At 38.4% G+C, this 18,847-nt stretch overlaps 5 protein-coding genes across 5 annotated transcripts; 3 read left to right on the top strand and 2 right to left on the bottom strand.

Moving 5' to 3' along the window:
- Nucleotides 1-904: 904 nt before the first annotated feature.
- LOC137716455 (E3 ubiquitin-protein ligase APD2-like) lies at nt 905-4,468 on the top strand. Its single transcript, XM_068455917.1, has 10 exons — nt 905-1,255; nt 1,908-2,014; nt 2,099-2,224; nt 2,353-2,449; nt 2,864-2,938; nt 3,026-3,108; nt 3,207-3,353; nt 3,464-3,536; nt 3,623-3,971; nt 4,131-4,468. The coding sequence occupies exons 1-10, from the start codon at nt 1,009-1,011 to the stop codon at nt 4,204-4,206; spliced, it is 1,380 nt and encodes a 459-aa protein (XP_068312018.1). The 5' UTR covers nt 905-1,008; the 3' UTR covers nt 4,207-4,468.
- Nucleotides 4,469-6,456: 1,988 nt separating this feature from the next.
- Nucleotides 6,457-9,321, top strand: LOC137716088 (uncharacterized). The gene is made up of 6 exons (XM_068455481.1): nt 6,457-6,606; nt 6,692-7,272; nt 7,655-7,844; nt 7,945-8,009; nt 8,470-8,680; nt 8,849-9,321. The coding sequence occupies exons 1-6, from the start codon at nt 6,517-6,519 to the stop codon at nt 9,185-9,187; spliced, it is 1,476 nt and encodes a 491-aa protein (XP_068311582.1). The 5' UTR covers nt 6,457-6,516; the 3' UTR covers nt 9,188-9,321.
- A 521-nt stretch (nt 9,322-9,842) lies between these two features.
- On the top strand, nt 9,843-11,128 carry LOC137714095 (probable pyridoxal 5'-phosphate synthase subunit PDX1). The gene has a single exon (XM_068453383.1). The coding sequence runs from the start codon at nt 10,015-10,017 to the stop codon at nt 10,951-10,953; it is 939 nt and encodes a 312-aa protein (XP_068309484.1). The 5' UTR covers nt 9,843-10,014; the 3' UTR covers nt 10,954-11,128.
- A 2,575-nt stretch (nt 11,129-13,703) lies between these two features.
- Nucleotides 13,704-17,042, bottom strand: LOC137715778 (beta-glucosidase 13-like). The gene is made up of 13 exons (XM_068455126.1): nt 16,785-17,042; nt 16,593-16,662; nt 16,389-16,447; nt 16,164-16,239; nt 15,950-16,027; nt 15,676-15,763; nt 15,275-15,530; nt 15,058-15,173; nt 14,740-14,957; nt 14,618-14,649; nt 14,425-14,527; nt 14,099-14,207; nt 13,704-14,000 (listed from the first exon to the last, which is right to left on the bottom strand). The coding sequence occupies exons 8-13, from the start codon at nt 15,147-15,149 to the stop codon at nt 13,835-13,837; spliced, it is 720 nt and encodes a 239-aa protein (XP_068311227.1). The 5' UTR covers nt 15,150-15,173; nt 15,275-15,530; nt 15,676-15,763; nt 15,950-16,027; nt 16,164-16,239; nt 16,389-16,447; nt 16,593-16,662; nt 16,785-17,042; the 3' UTR covers nt 13,704-13,834.
- LOC137715705 (furostanol glycoside 26-O-beta-glucosidase-like) lies at nt 16,165-16,955 on the bottom strand. Its single transcript, XM_068455045.1, has 4 exons — nt 16,785-16,955; nt 16,593-16,662; nt 16,389-16,447; nt 16,165-16,239 (listed from the first exon to the last, which is right to left on the bottom strand). Exons 1-4 carry the CDS (start codon nt 16,953-16,955, stop codon nt 16,165-16,167), a joined length of 375 nt encoding a protein of 124 aa, XP_068311146.1.
- Nucleotides 17,043-18,847: the final 1,805 nt, after the last annotated feature.

Here is an 18,847-nt window from a genome sequence, read left to right as displayed (position 1 = left end):
CGTATTTGTCACATAATTGAAAACTTACTAATTTGTAATTCTTAGAGTGATAGATAATCAATTTCAAGTTACCATCCTCTGTTTCCTAACCTTCTGGTACCAACTACACATTTGACTGAAGTTAAGCTTTCTTGATTTCTTTGTGCTACCATTTTGGGCTTCATTCTTGATATATTTGGAGTTCGTGGATTGTCCTGGCGGTTATTAACATTCTTATTCAACTCATTGTCTTATGTATTTAAATTGAATCTGTGGCATGTGGTAGCATTGAAGTTTATAAATTTCACTTATGATCTTTATGAGAAGTAAAAAAGGATGTGGAGATAGCACAACCTTATTATATTCCAACAACAAACCCAAAAGAAATGAAGAAAATGACAATTGAGAAAAAGTTTAGATATGGACATAATTACAGAAATTTTTAGTGGATATAGGATTTATCAACAAAATCGTTATCCAAGCAAAGTTTTAAACGGTCAATATAATTATGCGTCTTATCCAACTACTTAATGTGTCACGTTATTATTTATTTTCGGCTTAAATATTTACTAACAAACATAACCATATGGATAACTGTACAATGAGAACATCAATGATTAATAAAACATTCGATAATTCGATATTGAGTGATCGAATAGGCGACAAAACCTAACTCAAGATTCTTCCCAGCTCACATGCTTGAACCTCGTTGACAGGCTCCACTTGGAATTCCAATAAGAAAATCATAGAACAATCAGATGACACATTAACTAACCGTCACACACCAACTACCATTCCTATGTTGAAAAACCCAAAAATGGAACCAAACACGACTTTTTGGTGAGCTTCGCAGCCTCGTCACCACCGCCTTTGCTTCCTCAAGGGATGCTGCTGCCTCCCAAAACTCCCATCATCCAGGTAAAGTCTTAGAAACCAAATAAATAAATAAATCATTCTTTCCTTCTTCTTTTCCCTTTTTTCGTATAAATATAACCAACAAATGTCAACGTTGAACTTTGTGCTTTCAGCATGGAAACCCCAGAACCAGATCGAAGAGAAGATCAATCCTTTCCTTCATCTTCTTCTTCTTCGCCATCGAACTCACGGGTGGAAGAAGAAGAAACTGACGGACGTTCAAATGGGGACAATTTTGATGAGCAGCAGCGGATGAGAAGGTCTAGGACTTATCATGTGAACTTGTTGGTTTCCGATGTAGAAGTCTCTGAGGATGATATTTGGTCGGCCCTTGCTGTGCTTGTCACCTTTTGGTTCTTTGGTCAGTTTCCCTCCTCATCAATCACTTGTTTTTGTGCATTGCTTGTGTGAATTTGTTTCATGTTTCTTTTTAATTAGTTTTGGATTCAAGACAAGAGAAACTTACCTATAATTGGGATGCCACAACGGTCATATTTCAAGTCAATCAACTACTGGTACGTTAGAAAGTTAAATAGAGATGATTTAAGGACATCATTTTCTCCTCATGCACATCTATGTGTATTTTTTACTTTTAGATTAAATAACTCAGAAGAGAATGAAGAGACAATAAAAAGAGTGTGCATAACGAGAAAATAGGTATGTGAAGATCATTTCTTCGAATACATGGTAGTGTTTTGTTGGTATGAAATACCGACACAGTGATCTGTAGCATGTAGGTGCGTTCTTCTTGAAAGCAGAAAATACTTCTGACAAAAAGTGAAACCAAATTTTTGTCCAATCAAACCCTTTTGCTTGTTTCATGTGGAGTTGTGGAGAGGGTTTTGGGTTTGGTTCTTTCATAAACTGGACTGAAATTATATAACTTTCAATTGATTTATAGGGTTTTTCCCCTTCCTTTTTTTAAGTTTTTCCATATATTGTTATGTACTGAACTCGTTTGTTAATGACTTGAGCATTTGATTAATATGGTTTTTGATGTTCGTCACGCACAGCATCTATGACTATGATTCTTGGTTTCTATGGATCTGGCAATCTACAATTGGGCCCGAACTGCTCGCGCTTGATACAAACTAATCCGTTCTTTGTGCAATCGATTAAGGTGATCAACCGCATTTCATCTTGTAATTCTCGTTTAGTAAAGAACTGGTGTGCTGTAAAACTTATCTGGTCGATAGAACAACAGGCACAGGAGCTTGATGAGCAAAAACTTGGCCCAGTGTTATATGGATTCAACAAACCTCCTCCCTTGGATGTTGAAATAGCATGGACCGAAACACAGGATATGCTTGTTCCAGCCAATTTTCACAAGGCAAGATCTTCCTTACTTTCCATGTAACATCGAATGTTAAATCATTTTTCCTTCTCTCATATTACTCTTAACTTTTTGTCCTCTGCTTTGATTGATGGGATTAAAGTTTATTTCTTTTCATGTAACAGGCATGGCTTTACTTTCTAAACAAAGGGTCTGGTTTGGATATTACTTACCGTGTGAAGCCTACAAGTTCCTCGCCTTTAACTCTTGTAATCGCACAAGGTAATTCCCAACTTCTGATTTGGATTTCTTTTTTCTTTTCTATCGAAGTACCTCGTAAATGGTTATCTAAACTTAACGTACAAAGGTCTAGGATTTATGTCGAATCAAATAGTTGTAGATTTGGGATAATATTCTGTAGCAGCTTCTTTACTCTCTGGAACTTGGGATAGTTGTAGATTTAGTAAAATTCCGAAACATCTCCAATTTCTGAGTTGTCCTTCCTCTCCGACTCTTAAATCTAACCACCTTCCCATGAGGCCAAATGTCTCTGCAGAAGGTCTATCTAGCGTATATGATATGGGGACTTCTTCTTTTTTCCAGTTCTTTTCTTCTTTTTTTGTGCCGGTGGTGGTAGAGGTATTAGTAGAACTCAATGTATTTTCTGGTGTTGAAAACTATTATCTAAACCTGCAGGTAGTGAGAGCCTGGCTGAATGGATAGAGGATCCGTCATACGGTAATGCAACATTGTCTTGGAATATAATTTATGGTGAGATTCATCACTCAAATTTCTATTCCCTCTTTCGGAACAAATTACAATGTTCTGAACTTCTACGTCAACCTGTTTTCTTCACAGGAAGTGGTAGGATCCAGCAGGAAATTCCAAAGTCTTCTACTTACTACATCGCAGTAGGAAACTTGAACCCTGAGTTTGTTGAGGTAGTTATTCAAAAGTTTATTCCATTGTAAATAATTATATCATTGATAATAATTAGTTTCCAACTTTATTGAGCTTCCAATGTTGATGTATAACACAGGTAGAGTTGGTATTCAACATAAAATCTGTTCTTTATAACACAACCGAGGCGTATTATAAATGCTCTTTGTATAACCGGTTATGTAGCTTAAAGCTTTCCCTCTTGGGGGCAAATGTTGCTGTCATAACTTCTCCAGGTCCTAAAGAGGTAATGTAGAAGACTCGCATCCCCGAGTTTTGTTTTTCTTCTGTCCCTTTCGGGCGATTGATACAGTTTCCGTCGCTTTACCATGATAAATATGTTTCCTGAATCCCTAGGGTATCCCTAATGATGATTGGTATGTAAGCCTGTCTTATGGACCGCGATGGGCCATGTATTTTCTTGTAGCAGGTTACTTCTTGTTATCCTTCATATCCTTCTCGTAACATTGGAAAATAAATCGTTTTCTTTACATCTACCTCTTTGTTTGCTTGTAGGCGTTGTGACTTTGCTCCTCGTAAAGGCCTTTAAATTTTATAACAAATTCCAGAATTCTAGTGAAGACACAACCGAATTTCAAGCAGAGGAGGGACAATCCGTGCAAACCCCGCTGCTTTCACCCAAAGACGATGATACTTTGAGTTGGGGTTCGTCGTATGAATTTATTTCCAATAATGAAGAAGATTTGGATGAGTGCCTTGCAGTGAGTTCCCTTGAAGGAAGGTTAACAAATGAAGGAGATAGCAACAATACTCGGCATCTTTGTGTCATATGCTTTGATGGTCCTAGGGATTGCTTCTTTCTTCCCTGTGGGCATTGCGCTGCCTGTTTTACTTGCGGAACAAGGTATACAAATCTGAATCAATGTCGTAGTCTTCTGCTTACAACCCTTTACGCGAAACGTTAGATATAATGACTTTGAACATAACCTACATACACTTGCAACATTTTTAAGTTCTACCAAATCAAAGAAGAGTTAGATTTCTAAACGGATTAACGGTGCAGGATTGCCGAGGAGGCTGGTACGTGTCCTATATGTCGTAGAAGGATGAAGAAAGTGAGGAGGATTTTTACAGTTTGAGCTTGTGTGTATATGTGAACCAAGTTTGCAGGAGCTCCCTTGTACCATAGTTTTTATGATTCCTTGTGGATATTTTTTCACTAACAGATGAAGAAGCAGTGGTTTCTATTGTACTATAAGGCCTTTTCTTCTTCTTTTTTCTGTAAAATTCTGGTTTTTGGCATGAACCTTTTGAGGAGGTTTGCAAATGTGATTACCCCACATGTAATTTGTGCATAAACTTGAGTTAATTTTGTATACTTCAAAAAATTTCACACATTATCACAACCACAAGAATTACAACTGTAATCTCTCCAAAGTACAAATAATGTATTTGAAAGAAATGAGTATCGTTATTATTCATGTATTTATTACTAGCAATCAAATGATTTGGCTATGTCATTCTTGACAATTAAAGGTATGATGTATACCCGACACACATTTATTCTCATCTTCAATCCTTCTAATTCTCACACAAAGTGATTAAACATACTTTAAGAGGGCGTTTGTTGCACCGGACTGTCTCAGACTGGACTACCTGCAGGGACTAAGCTGGACTGGCTTAGACTAGACTAAGTTGGACTAACTTAATGAAGCGTTTGGTGCAGGGTCGGACTAAAAAGAAGAAGAATAACAAACTACAATATTATATTTTTTAATTCATATCTAATAATATTATATTAATTAATTCTACCTTTTTTATTCTAATAATACTCTCCCTGTCTCTCTCTGGAAGCCTCCATCTTTTTCTCTGTCTTTATCTCCTTTGTTCTCTTCATCCCACGCTCTCCTTCCCTCCCCTATTTTTTCCGATTAATTGCCAAATTTTTTTCTCCAAAACGAAGAATCGAGCTTGGTTTTTCAGGTTTTTGTTCGGTGCAAGATTCGAATTGGAGAGAGTTTTCCAAGTCTGTGGATTCAATCGAAGCCGCAAGTCTGTGGAGCGGCGAAACTGGCCTGCAGCGATGCTTGGCGAGCTGACCGGCGACGAGTCGGGGTTTGTGGATTCAGGGAAGTGAGAGACGGCGATGGCTTGGATTCGTTTCTGTCAAACCCAATATTGCAAACTTGGAGATCCTTTGAGATGGAAAAGAGGGAGGAGGAGAGAAGCGAAGCAAGCAACACGAGGTGAAGCCTGAGGCGAAGAACAGAAATGGAGGTGAAGCGAAGAACAGAAACACGAGGTGAAGTGAAGAACATAAATGGGACTACGAATCCCCTCGTTTTTTGTGGCTCTCGCTAAGCCCACCTAGCGCAGGATTTAGTCGGCACGAGTCTAGCTTAATCCCATTAAACACAATCCCAATTTACACCAAACACAGGACTACTAATTCTAGCTAAGTAGTCCAGTCCAGTGAAACTTAATTCGGCCAAACAAACACGCCCTAAAAGTTGTGCTAGGGACGATTACCAACGTCGGCTGCTAAGTGATTGCCAGCCCTTTGACGAGCTGTCGAACTCACATCCATGCAAATTTACCAAATTAAACAGGCTCGTGCCATCCCTAAAACCTATAATCAAAGTTCTAAAAGACGCCAAATGCTAGTCGGGCGACGGGCTGGGACCTAGCGCCTAGGCGGATTTAAGTAAATTTATTATATTTTGTGTAAATAAGTATCTGTTTATACTTAAAATATATATATATATATATATATATATATATATAAACTACAAAATAGAGTGACATATACATTATGAAGTATTGGAACATAATGAAAATATGGGGAACAAACATATAATATGTGTTCATTCAAGTATTCAACAAGTCTCTTACAATTTATTGAAAAATAATAATATACAAAATGAAATTTATCTATTTTCTGTTTATGTGAGTCGTAACCTAGGCGGGTCTGGGTGGTCTAGGCGGGCGCATCGGCAGGTCTAGACGTCATTTCTTAATTTTCAAATGCTTAGGCATTAATCAGGACGGTGATCAGCTGTCTAGTGTCTAGGCAAGAATTTTTAGAACAGTGCCTATAATAAAATAATTTGATGGGTGATTACCGATGATTGAGATTTAATGGAGCTTACTAAAAGTTTTAATCTCGAATGCTTGGTGAAGCAGGTCCGCTTCCCAGTTTATAGCGGGAAGGGTCGTCCCCCGCCATCCATTTTTTCCCGCGAAATAAAACACCAAAAGCGGGGAAAGCCGGTAAACAGCTACAAAAAATCTACCCACGTGGCAAACACTTCTTCCCGGTGGGACCCAACTGGAACAGACAAAGCTTGGACGTTAGCTCAGCCCGACCTAGTTACACGCAGCTACAAATTTACAAGGCGACCAGTAGCAGCAGGAGCACTGCAGCTCATCCACCGCCACCGCATCCGATCATGGCGGCTCCGAGATCCGCCGCGCCCTCTCACATCCTCCCATCCGTCATCGCCCTCTCCCTTCTCTCTCTCGGCTTCGTTATCTACAAGGTCTCAAACGCAGCGTCGTTTTTCCGGTTTTTCATTTTTTGTTTATTTTTTCTAAAATATTTCATTGGGGGATTTTGTCGAACAGGTGGACGACTTCGCCACTCAGACCAAGACACTAGCCGGCCACAACCTCCAGCCGACGCCTTGGCACTTCTTCCCGCCAAAAACTTTCACCGACGAGACCCTCCACGACCGAGCCTACAAGCTCATCCACTGCTCCTACCTCGCCTGCCGCTATAAAAGCAACGAAGTCCCTGAACGACGGCGTCCTCCGTCATCCCGCGCGAAAGCCCCGAAATGCCCCGAGTTCTTCCGTTGGATCCACCACGATCTGGAGCCCTGGGCCCGGACCCGGATCTCCGCTGCCCATTTGGAGACCGCCAAGCAACACGCAGCGTTTCGCGTGGTGATTGTTGACGGGAGGCTGTATGTGGATTTGTTCTGGGCTTGCGTGCAGAGCCGCGCCATGTTCACCATTTGGGGTTTTCTGCAGCTCCTTGCCAGGTATCCGGGTCGGGTTCCGGATGTGGATATCATGTTTGATTGCATGGATAAGCCCATAATTAACCGGACCGAGCACGAATCGATGCCTTTGCCGCTTTTCCGGTACTGTACGGACGGTGATCACTTTGATATCCCATTTCCTGATTGGTCCTTCTGGGGTTGGTAAGAATCGTCATTCTTTGATTGTCTTCGTTTTCACATTAATTGTTAATTTTCTAAGTTTCTAGTTTTTTTTCGGGTAATTTTTCGTGTTTGCGTATTCGTTGTGAATGAGTCAATGGGAAAAAACCTGAATTTATTAATTGTTCGTGTGTGCTTGAATTCCTGTAAAAATATCTGAAAGTAAATAAATTATTTTATGCTTGTATGCATGCATCAATTACATGCTGGTTATTAGGCGGATTTAATTTACCAAGATTGACATTGTTTGCTAAACGTTTACTAATTTGTATGGCATGAAGGTGTTTCATTTATTTGGGCGTCAAGCGCGTTGTTATGGTTTTATTTGTGCTGATTGTCTTTATAGTTTATGATTACTGCACAGGCCAGAGCTCAACATTCATCCCTGGGAAGAGCAGTTCGGGGAAATCAAGCGGGGTTCTCAGGAAAGAAGTTGGAAAAAGAAGGAGCCTTTCGCATATTGGAAAGGAAACCCAGATGTTAGTTCCCCTATTCGTACGGAGTTACTTAACTGCAACGACACGAAGATGTGGAGAGCGCAGATTATGCGTCAGGTTGAGTTTAAAACTGCATGTTGATCTCTCTTTAACTTGAACCATAGAAGTGATAGGCCTAAGGCCAGACCTGACATTATCTTTCTAATATAAATCGTAGGATTGGGAAGCGGAAGCAAGAGCTGGTTATGAGCATTCCAAACTATCTAAGCAGTGTAATCATCAGTAAGTACAGCTTCTAAAAGTGATGGTTGATCATCATATTCTCAATATATAGTCCAACTGATTAGCTAGGAAGATGTGGCGTGATCGTTTATTACGTATTGGCCTAAGATATTGTCCCGCAGTTGATATTTTGACTCTGCTTTGTAGTCCTTTTGCTTTTGTCTATCTAGTTCAATTTTCCGCATCTATGAAAATGATGTAGTTTGCAGTTTATAGTTTTGAAGTTCTGAAACCTGGGCAGCCTTTAACATTCAAGGAGGATTTGACAGTCTCTTGTGCGTGTTTTCTTTTTATCTAGTGGATCTTGACTGTTCCAATGATCCACAGAATGTTTCCTTCTCTTCTTTCTCATCGGTTGACGAGTAGATGTTATGTATAGTTGTACTCGATTGATGTCTTATTATCTAATTGGTATGTGGATTTGATCCTGCAGCTCAGAAATCTTTTCCACCTTTTGTAGGTACAAAATCTATGCAGAAGGCTATGCTTGGTCTGTCAGCCTGAAATATATTGTATCATGTGGTTCTCTTACACTGATAATAACCCCGCAATATGAGGATTTCTTCAGCCGCGGTCTCATTCCCAAGATTAATTATTGGCCCATCTCCCCTAACGCTATATGCCCGTCTATAAAGTCTGCTGTTGACTGGGCTCAGGGACACCAATCTGAGGTATCTTTCAACTGTTAGTAGTATTCTATATCATGTTCTCGTTCTTGTTGTTACATTTTGCATCAGTAATGTACAATTCAGTTTTTCCCCGGCTTTCCCTTCAAGTTTATATCTTCTTTTGAAAAAACAACATAATCGAGGCTACAATATACTCCAATGGCTGAACAGGCTAAGGCAATGGGACAAAGAGGGCAGGATTTCATGGAAAGCCTAAGCATGGATCGGGTCTATGATTACATGTTTCACCTAATCATGGAGTACTCAAAGCTGCTGGACTTCGAGCCAGACATTCCAGCTTCTGCTATGGAAGTATGTACAGAATCCCTGCTTTGTCTTGCTGACCCGAAACAGAGAGAATGGCTTAAAAGGTCCACCGCGTACCCTTCTCCTAGCCCGCCGTGCACTCTCCCGTCGGCTGATAGTAATCTCATCAGGAGATGGAAGCGGAAAAAACAAGAAACGATGGACGCTGTGGAGGACATGAATCCCAAGGGACGGAGACGATGAAACTAGGATATATGCTGGCGTAGTGTAATAATCATAATTCTTTGAGTTTTCAGTTTTGTAATTAAAATACTATAATTATTCTCTTCCCATGAAAAGGGTATTATTATTTTTAGCTTTTTCTTTCTTTTTCCTGACTTTATGATGTTTGCATCAATGTCGATTGCGTGAGTCCACTGCAGCTAGATCCTGGTAGTCTACTCTCCGAATAGCCGCGAAGGTGGTCATTATCCGGAGAATGACCTATTTGATACACGAATCGAGTCGGGTCACCTGATAAGAATCTGTGAAGATTATGGATTTGACTCGATATTATTCGTTAAGATAACTAGTATTGTACGGACGCGACAAACACAATCCGTTTACCCTGCCTAAAATTGTTTGTTTTTTTCCATTGATATTGGGTGTCACAATGGTAGAACGCTATATAGATTGGTACTATTTTAAAACTCTTGAGAATAATGCAAGAATATAGAGAGTTTGAAATGTAAAAAGTCCTTATTTTATTTTTATTTTCTCAGTAATATATTTAAAATACATGTAGAATACGTGTGTATCACTGAAACTAGTGTGAAAATTTAGTGATTTAAACGTAAAAAAGATAAATAAATAAAAAACGTAATTTAATGAATCAACCGTATACTAAAAACTCCATTTTTTGCCAAAAATAGATACGGGAAATCTGAGTAGCAGAGTGTGTGCCCTGTTCCATACCATTATTTATTTTATACCATTTCCATATCATCATCTTCTTCGCCCTCACTTTCCACTCACCACCACCTTCCTCCTCCTTTCTCGCGAAATCTCACATTCCACCAATCCCCCAGAGAATGGCTGACAGAAGCGGCGTCGTCACCGTCTACGGCAAAGGAGCCATATACGAAACCACCACCAAGTCCTCCCCGTTCTCTGTCAAAGTCGGCCTCGCCCAAATGCTCCGCGGTGGCGTCATCATGGACGTTGTCAACCCCACCCAGGCCCGCATCGCCGAGGAGGCCGGCGCCTGCGCCGTCATGGCCCTGGAGAGCGTCCCTGCCGACATCCGATCCCAGGGTGGTGTCGCCCGAATGTCCGACCCCCAGCTCATCAAGGAGATCAAGCGCTCCGTCACCATCCCAGTCATGGCCAAAGCCCGCATCGGCCATTTCGTCGAGGCCCAAATCCTCGAAGCCATCGGCGTCGACTACGTCGACGAGAGCGAGGTCCTCACTCTCGCCGACGAGGAGCACCACATCAACAAGCACAATTTTCGAGTCCCGTTCGTCTGCGGATGTCGGAATCTCGGCGAGGCGCTCCGCAGGATCCGCGAGGGCGCCGCGATGATCCGGACGAAGGGGGAAGCCGGCACCGGAAACATCGTAGAGGCCGTTCGGCACGTGCGTCACGTGATGGGGGACATCAGGGTCTTGAGGAACATGGACGACGACGAGGTGTTCGCGTACGCGAAGAAGATCTCGGCGCCGTACGATCTCATGATGCAGACGAAGCAGCTCGGGAGGCTGCCGGTGGTGCATTTTGCCGCCGGGGGCGTGGCGACTCCCGCAGACGCGGCCCTGATGATGCAGTTGGGGTGCGACGGGGTTTTCGTCGGGTCGGGCGTGTTCAAGAGCAGTGACCCTGCCCGGAGAGCCAGGGCTATTGTGCAGGCTTCCACCCATTACAGTGACCCAGATGTGCTGGCGGAGATCAGCTGCGGATTGGGCGAGGCAATGACCGGGATGAATCTGAACGACGAGAAGGTCGAGCGGTTCGCATTTCGGTCTGACTGAAACAGTAAGATTCGAGTTTGGAGCTTTCTGGTGATCCCCAAAGGACCAAGAGCTAAGGGTTCCAACTTTTAGAAGAAAACGAACATTGCCCATATATACCATTTTACATATTTTGATTTCTTAGCTGTGGTACGTAAATTTAAATTTCATGGCTCAGTTGGATTTATTTCTGGAATTTTTTTTTTTTTTCCTTCTTTCTTTCCGGATTCTGCATTAATTGAATGTGTTTTGTCCAATTTTAGCTTGATTGTTGATGAAGCATTAAGACATTTGAGTTTGCTAATGCTATTGAGCTCGCATCATGTCTGTCATTTTCCACTTTCTGTTCCTGGTTCAGACATTAGCTTTTCCTTTCTCTAGTTCTAAGACTATTTCTAACTGAACGAGGACCAAAAGACTATGTTTAGCTCTATACAAGAAATTATATTTTCATGAACAGTGTCATATCATATTTTATATCATCTCTAACGGAGGAGGCCAAAGAGTCATAGGCCAAACATAGCTATTTGACAAAAAACTCATCTCCAACCGAGGAGACCAAAGGGGCCAAACATAATTAAATTAATATGGTTAGTTAAATTAAACTACCATATTAAAATAAGGATTTCGAACATATTTTGAGTGTCACTTGTCTTCAAATGAATAAGCCTCCAGATTTTTTATTTTTATATAATCTCAATAATTTTTCAGATAGAATTTCGAGTGACACGTGTCGCTAAAGTAAGTAACTCTTCATATTTCTTATCTTTATATCATCTTAATAATTTTTCGAATAGGATTTCGAGTGCCACGTGTCGAGATGTAATTGGTTGTGCAAATTTTAGATAGGATCAAATCTTTCTTGAGATGGATCTTGAAATACCACCCACCCTTTACAAATTTCCCAACAACTGTGATGAGTAAAGGGTTTTTTCATGTCCTCCATATACAATTCTTCTGCTTGGTGTATCTAGAAAATATAATTACGAAAATTAAAGGAAATTAAATGTAATATAATTAAATATTTAAAATAACTTGTGAAAACACTTACTTCGTCGTAATAATTGGCTCCGCTTTCATTTCTCCTTCGACGCTTACCACGGCTTGATGCCATTTATTCAAACTTGGTTGACAATGGTTTTTCCATCTTGAAGAACAACTCTCGTGGTTTCGGGGATTCGGTGGAGTGGTGCCTTCGTAGAACTCATAGTACTTTTTGGACGTACAAGTCCAAACACCTTCACTTGTTTGAGAACTACCCTTGATACTATTTTCCGAGACCCATCTATAAGCTCTACAAAGAGCTTCATCTTCTTTTTGGGTCCAAGCCTTTCCTTTCATTGCAGATGTGGTCATTTGAAAATTATTGAAAAAAAATTAAAGGAAAGACCATTGAAAAAGGTAAGATAGTATGGAATGGTGAAAAGGATGTGAGAAATGGTGTAGGAATGACTTAAGTATTTATAGGGAAAAAAATTAGCATTTTTTTTTTAAATTCGTCCAAAATTTTTTTTCAAATTACAACGGTAACCTAACGTCAGGTAGCCGTTGGTTGTTAAGTGGGCTGGGCTACATGGCTGGCTGGCTAGTTGGAAATGGCCAACCCGTTGGCTTGATTTTGGTTTTTTGGCCCAATGGGGTCCACAAGCCCTTTGGCCTAACTCTCGGTTAGAGATGATTTTCATGTCATTCAAAGCTATTTTTAGCCCTATGACCCTTTGGTCGAGTCGGTTGAAGATGGCCTAACCTCCTAAATTGTTCTCCTTTTTTCTTCAAAATCTCATGTTCTTCTATGTTTTGAATCATCAATGCGTAAATGTCGTGATGGGTTCTAACATGCTTGATTTCATCAAGAATGTCCTTAATTCATGTGATCATGGAATTTAGGTGTAAAACTATGTGTGTTGTGTGCGAATGCGGATTTATGGTTTGAAAGGTTAATCAATACAAATGCATTACCTCAATGGTGTAACTCTAAGAAAGAATGGTGCAATGTGTGCTACATCATGAACTATTCTTGACGAATAGCCTATGGCAGGTGTTAAGAAGATAAGTTTTTAATGAACACGTCTATGTGTAGACGGCGGCGTGTATGCAAGATGAGCCTCTGTTAGGCGTAGAGAAAATATGCGTATGATAGTTGTAGAGAAGATGAACAGTTCTTCAAAGTCCATCTTCATAGTCCTGGCAGGGAGAGTATGCCTATCAAATCGGGAATCTAGGATAAGATATCCAATCTTCTTACGATTATGATTACGTTACCTAATTTCTAAGATATCCTAATTTGACTTGAATTAGGGTTTTATTACTTAGGAGACAAGTAACATCTTCAATGTGTAGTATGTCAAACAAAGGATTACGGTTCATGGGTTACGAGTATTCTAGTCCCTCTTACCACTCGAGATGCCATGTTAGACCAAGTCATAGTATGCGCGCGTCTTCAAGAATTTATGATCAAGTCGAAGTGTTATCCAACAAGAGTTAGTTTAGTTTAAGACTCTTTCAAATATTTCTTTAAGTGTAATTCAAAGTTTAATTTTTCTATTGTATCTTTGAATTTCAAATAGCCTTGTAAATAGGGGTTTCAATTTCTTGATGTAATCTGGAATGCAATATAAATACATGCAGCCCATCATTGAAAGGCCAATGCAATTGTAGTGAAACTTTGAGTGTACTTAAGTTTTACAGTTATAGGCCCAAAAAATCATATTCCCACATCTTGTATGTTATAGGGACCATTTTTTATTTTGTCCATACACAAAAAAACACCATATATAATTGGCATATTTATTTTACGAAAAAGGGAGAACATTCATAAAGGAATACAATTATGAAAATAGGGAAATGATATGCTTGGCATATTTATTTCACGAGCAACAACCGCAGCAGGATATCTTCACCATTATCCAAGGAAATATTTGAACCAGGTTGCTGAGAGTTTTGGGTGCCTCTTAAGTCCATCATCGTGATCTATATAGACGAAACCAAATCGTACGGTGTATCCAGAAGTCCATTCAAAATTGTCCATTAATGACCATGAAAAGTATCCCTTCACATTTACACCATCACTGCACAAAAAAGGCGAATTTCAAATGTAAGTATGTCTAGTGTAGTGATAAGTCAAAGATATAAGTTAAACCTTCTTTAACTTTTGAAAAGAACTTACTTGATTGCTTTTCGAAGATAGTCTAGGTGGTGGTAGTGGTAATCAATTCTGTGGGTATCATTGAGGGATTGCGGAAGTGACAATGTGGGATCATTAAACTCATCAACGCCTGCAATATAATTAATTTGTTATTTGATGTTTTTTATTGACGAAGAGGCGAAGAAATAGATTCATCATTTCATTCCTATCGATTCAATAGATTGCCAAATGTTTGGGAGTTCCCATCTAGTTTTATATGTAGATCACTTATAGATGTCAACTGCATTTTACACCATATACATGTGAAGCATTAATTATTTAGTTAATTAAGGCTTAAAAATAATTACCGTTCTCAGTAATATAAATGAGCGGATCATTATATTTGTGCTTTGTGTAGAGTAAAATCTCTTGAATGCCTTTTGGATAAACAACTAGCCAGCTTGAAGCAGCCTGCAACCCCAATATATGAAGGTAAGTTAAGTAAATGAAAAACAATTACCCTTTGAATGCAAATAGTTTAGCTAATTGTTCGATGCGTACCGGAGGACCAAGGGGGACTCCATTAAGCTCGGCTGCCACAACATTTAGGGATATGAGATTTTAAATATTTTGATGAACTTAAATTACTCAAATTAAATAATTGGTTTCTCATTTGTACTTACTTGATTCAAAAACGCGAGCATCAGTCAAGTAGCTTGCATTTGCAGAATTATTATGAGGTTGATATCTTGAATAGTAAGTAGTATAATAATTTATTCCAACAAAATCAAATGACCCTTTTATTAACTTGGATTCTTCTTCTGTAAATTTAGGTAATCGTTCTTTAACAAGAACTTGCATACTGTGCGGATATTGGCCGCTTGTCATTGGCTCCATGAACCTACATAATCATTGAAATTTCATTAATAAATTTTGTATTATTATCGTATAAATGAACAATCAATTGGGTTGGTATATAAGTTTGGAATTAATAAACTTGCCATCCAAACATAAAATCCAAAGATCGATTTGCAGCATTCCGATGACGCGTTGCTTTAGAAACTGGCACAAACCAACGTGTCCCTAATGACATTCCTATCACGCCTTTTTGAGATGCCTGCACATCACCACCCAAACTTGATTAGTTACAATATGAAAAAAAGGTAAATTAACCCTATCTCATTAATTTAATATTACAACATTGAGTATTAATATGACCTGATATTTAGTCTTGTACACTTTAACAGCATGTGCATGAGCGAGGAGGAAGTGGTGTGCTACTATATAGGGTTCGGTAGCCGAATCACCGCTGGTGCAGTTTAAGTTCTGCCAAGCAGAACATCGCCCGGGTGCGAATCCTCCTGATGCATAGCCATTAACAATATAAGTCCGTGGCTCATTTTGTGTGATCCAATGCTTTACCCGATCGCCAAATAACTTAAAGCAAAGTTCTGCATAGTCTCGAAAATGATTGCTGCAACATGGAAAATTAAAAATCAGTTGCATGCTGATTTTGAAGGTTTATGCATTATAGAAATTATACATTTGAATATATAAACCGATCAATCATCAAGAAGATACTGAATCATTATTAATTAGAGGATCAAAGTACTACTTACACAATTTGACGGTTTAAGAAACCACCATATTTTTCTTCTAAAGCTTGAGGAAGATCCCAATGAAAGATTGTCGCATATGGCGTTAGACCTGTGCATGATCAATAAAAGCAACACGGTCGATTATATAACATGTAACTCTTAATATGTATATATGTATATGTGTGTGTGTGTGTGTGTGTGTGTGTGTGTGTGTGTGTGTGTGTGTGTGTGTGTGTGTGTGTGTGTGTGTGTGTTTGTAAGTGGGATGATATATGAGATTAAGCAGTTGCATCACCTTTGTTTAGGAGTTCATTGATGAGATTGTTGTAGTATTGTACTCCTTCCTTGTTCACACCCCCACTTAGCTTTCCATCTAATTATATAATTAAAATTAAACAAGAAAATAAGCAAATACATTCGAAAGGGGAACAAAATAGGTTAAACTAATTAATGCATGGACACACTACTCCGTCTCAACTAATTAATGCGAATGCGGATGATCAACTTACTTCATAACAATCTGGACCAAGAGATAGAGAACCTATAAGCATCCAATCCCATATCCTTCATAATCTTTACATCTTCCTATATAGAATAACACAATATGTATTATAAGAAAATGCCTCATCTTCAACCTCCTTAATTTTCTTAAGGCCGTAAATTCTTTGGTTCTCTCCTTATACTATTGAATAATTCAGAAGGATTGGAGAACAAAGTTAATGAAATTTTTGAACCTTATAGCGGCGGTATTGATCATCAGCCACGTCCCCATTGCTTCCATCACTGATTTTTTCTGCAATTAACCACGTAAAATTTTCATTATCTTCATAAACCTCATGGTTTAGGCCTCGTCCCCCATCAGTGTCTAACCCTTGTAAAGGTTAAGAATAAATCTGTGTTAATCAAGGTTCAATTCAATCTGGCACCGGTGTAGGTACCTGGATACTGGTGGGTGAAGTTATCCCATATGCTTGGTCCTCTACCACCTTCATTCCATGCACCTTCATACTGAAATTAATTTACAAATATAAGAGTACAAAATGAGCATGTTAGTATTTTCCTGCATGTATGCTAATAGGTCTGACATTAAATAAAAACACTAACAACTTATTGAGTGCAGAAACACTAACTTGGTAAGATGCTGAAGCTGAACCAAATACAAAGCCTGATGGAAAACTGCTTCTGTTCAGGGAAGCACTGCTATAACGACTGGGTATAACAGCAGTAGTTTTACCATCTGCCGCTGCAAAGCCAGTTAGTAGTAGCACACCCAACAGCAGTGACTGTAACCTCATTGCCATTGCTAGTTAGGGCTTTTGGTGAACTGGAATGGTTTTGGCCTTCCTCGCATGGCGTTTATATAGAGAAAGTATGTATGAGGAAAACATGTAACCGTTAATATTTAATTAAGAACGTGAATCAATACAGATAATAAATAATTACTAAAAGTACAGATTGTAAATAATTACCAAAAGTCTTCGATATCAATTGGCTAGACACCTTCGCAACATTATAAATAATTTAGAATATTACGAGAATGTAGCCCTATATAATCTAATCGTGATAAGGTCATGACTTGCGTAGTTGCATTAAGTTGTCCTATATAATCTAATCGTGATAAGGTCATGACTTGTATAGTTGCATTAAGTTGGGAATATGCACATAGCGTACGTGAAACTTAATATCTTGGAGATTTCAATGAACAGATTATGATGAGGTGAAAATTTTATTAGGGATGGGGTAAAAAAAGCAGGGGGTGAAAGTCTATTTCTTCACGTTTTTCCTCCAAACTAATTGAAATGTGTAACAAGTTAAGAGGTATTGTACATACAAAAACGAATTAAGTATTGGTTTGTGGGAATTGGATATACGGAGGTAGAATGGTCTTCATCAGATATGCTAAAGTGAAATATTTGAGTGTGAGCATCTGGCACAAAGTCACTTGGCAAGGGTCTAAGATTTTAATGTGTGATATGATCTCAACGAGCTAACAATCTGACTATGTATTTATTAACATAATTAATTACTGTATATTGGATTTTTAGAATATCTCCGCAAGGTCCTGAATGAACTTTAAAAATCCTATGGTGCTGGAAAAATGCTACGAAATTATGACGGTTTTTCTTTCTAGTATAACTTCGAAAATAAATAAATAAAAATAAAAAAGGAACAGTTTCTGGGAGAAATACCGCGTTGAATTTGCAAGATCCTTTGGATGCGCAAATATATCTGCAATGTCCTGCTTTAAGAAGCTTATGGTGCATAAAAAAATGTCTAAGAGAATGTATTTTATAGTAGTTTTTGCAGAAAATGGTTCCTGAAAATCATGATGAGCCTGACGAGATTGTGAGTTCATGATGACGTGTACAATATTTTAATGAAAAATATATGTTCTTATTTTTCTATTTGGCTCGACGGTTGACGCAATACATGTAACCTACAATTTTTTAGAAAAGACTCTTAAAAGGAAAAATCTTTATGAACTTTCTGTAGCAATATTTTTTTGCTTAATATTTAATAATATTAGTATGATAATTAATATTAAACTGTAAAGTAATAGAGAATTCATAAAGAGTCTCACTTTAAAAAGAAAATATCTCCTTAACACCTCGTATTTATCAATGTGGGGTGTATTCAATTCAAAATTTGAGAGATTATGGATTTATAAATCCATAGAGTTTATGGGAGTTTAATTGATTTGTACAGATTCTATGAATTTTTTTTTTAATTCAATTCCCTCGAAATCTCAGGATGAGAGGTGAGATTTATGAATGCTTAAATTGCATTACAAAATCTCTCAAATTCCTCAACTTTTTAAAATCTTTAAATAAATTTCTAATTGAATACACCTGAAATGTTATAAACTTTTTTTATATCCTAATTGAATACATCTGGATTTCTAAGGATTTTAATAAATTATTTTAAAATCCTGATTGAATACACGTTGAATTTTAGAGAACACTTAAAATACTGATTGAATACCCCTAAATTCATTAAAATAATTAAAATCCCTTAAATTCTCAATTGAATACACCCTAAACCATAAAAAATAAAAAATCAAACATTGCAAACAATACTTGCATTTTGATTTGTTAATATTAATGTTTTTCCTTCACAGGAAACAAAAAAATTTTAAAGGCATGGTGGATTTGCCAAAACCATGTGCGATATTATTGAATGCTAAAAACTAATT

Source organism: Pyrus communis, chromosome 14, assembly GCF_963583255.1.
Source record: "Pyrus communis chromosome 14, drPyrComm1.1, whole genome shotgun sequence".
Taxonomy (NCBI): Eukaryota; Viridiplantae; Streptophyta; class Magnoliopsida; order Rosales; family Rosaceae; genus Pyrus; species Pyrus communis.
The sequence above is the reverse complement of the archived record's forward strand: the minus strand, read 5'-3'. Positions and strand labels throughout refer to the sequence as shown.

Bases quoted from the DNA above. Each gene is read 5' to 3' on its own strand.
- LOC137716455 (XM_068455917.1), top strand. From the start codon at position 1,009: ATGGAAACCCCAGAACCAGATCGAAGAGAAGATCAATCCTTTCCTTCA. The intron at 2,015-2,098 runs GTGATCAACCGC...ATAGAACAACAG, and splicing joins TCTTTGTGCAATCGATTAAG to GCACAGGAGCTTGATGAGCA. The intron at 3,354-3,463 runs GTAATGTAGAAG...CTGAATCCCTAG, and splicing joins CTTCTCCAGGTCCTAAAGAG to GGTATCCCTAATGATGATTG.
- LOC137716088 (XM_068455481.1), top strand. From the start codon at position 6,517: ATGGCGGCTCCGAGATCCGCCGCGCCCTCTCACATCCTCCCATCCGTC. The intron at 6,607-6,691 runs GTCTCAAACGCA...TTTGTCGAACAG, and splicing joins TCGGCTTCGTTATCTACAAG to GTGGACGACTTCGCCACTCA. The intron at 7,273-7,654 runs GTAAGAATCGTC...ATTACTGCACAG, and splicing joins GATTGGTCCTTCTGGGGTTG to GCCAGAGCTCAACATTCATC.
- LOC137714095 (XM_068453383.1), top strand. From the start codon at position 10,015: ATGGCTGACAGAAGCGGCGTCGTCACCGTCTACGGCAAAGGAGCCATA.
- LOC137715778 (XM_068455126.1), bottom strand. From the start codon at position 15,149: ATGTCATTAGGGACACGTTGGTTTGTGCCAGTTTCTAAAGCAACGCGT. The intron at 14,958-15,057 runs GCAAGTTTATTA...ATGATTATGTAG, and splicing joins TTGGATTTTATGTTTGGATG to GTTCATGGAGCCAATGACAA. The intron at 14,528-14,617 runs GTACGCATCGAA...TTGGGGTTGCAG, and splicing joins GAGTCCCCCTTGGTCCTCCG to GCTGCTTCAAGCTGGCTAGT.
- LOC137715705 (XM_068455045.1), bottom strand. From the start codon at position 16,955: ATGGCAATGAGGTTACAGTCACTGCTGTTGGGTGTGCTACTACTAACT. The intron at 16,663-16,784 runs GTTAGTGTTTCT...AATTAATTTCAG, and splicing joins CAGCTTCAGCATCTTACCAA to TATGAAGGTGCATGGAATGA. The intron at 16,240-16,388 runs GTTCAAAAATTT...TATTCTATATAG, and splicing joins ATCAATACCGCCGCTATAAG to GAAGATGTAAAGATTATGAA.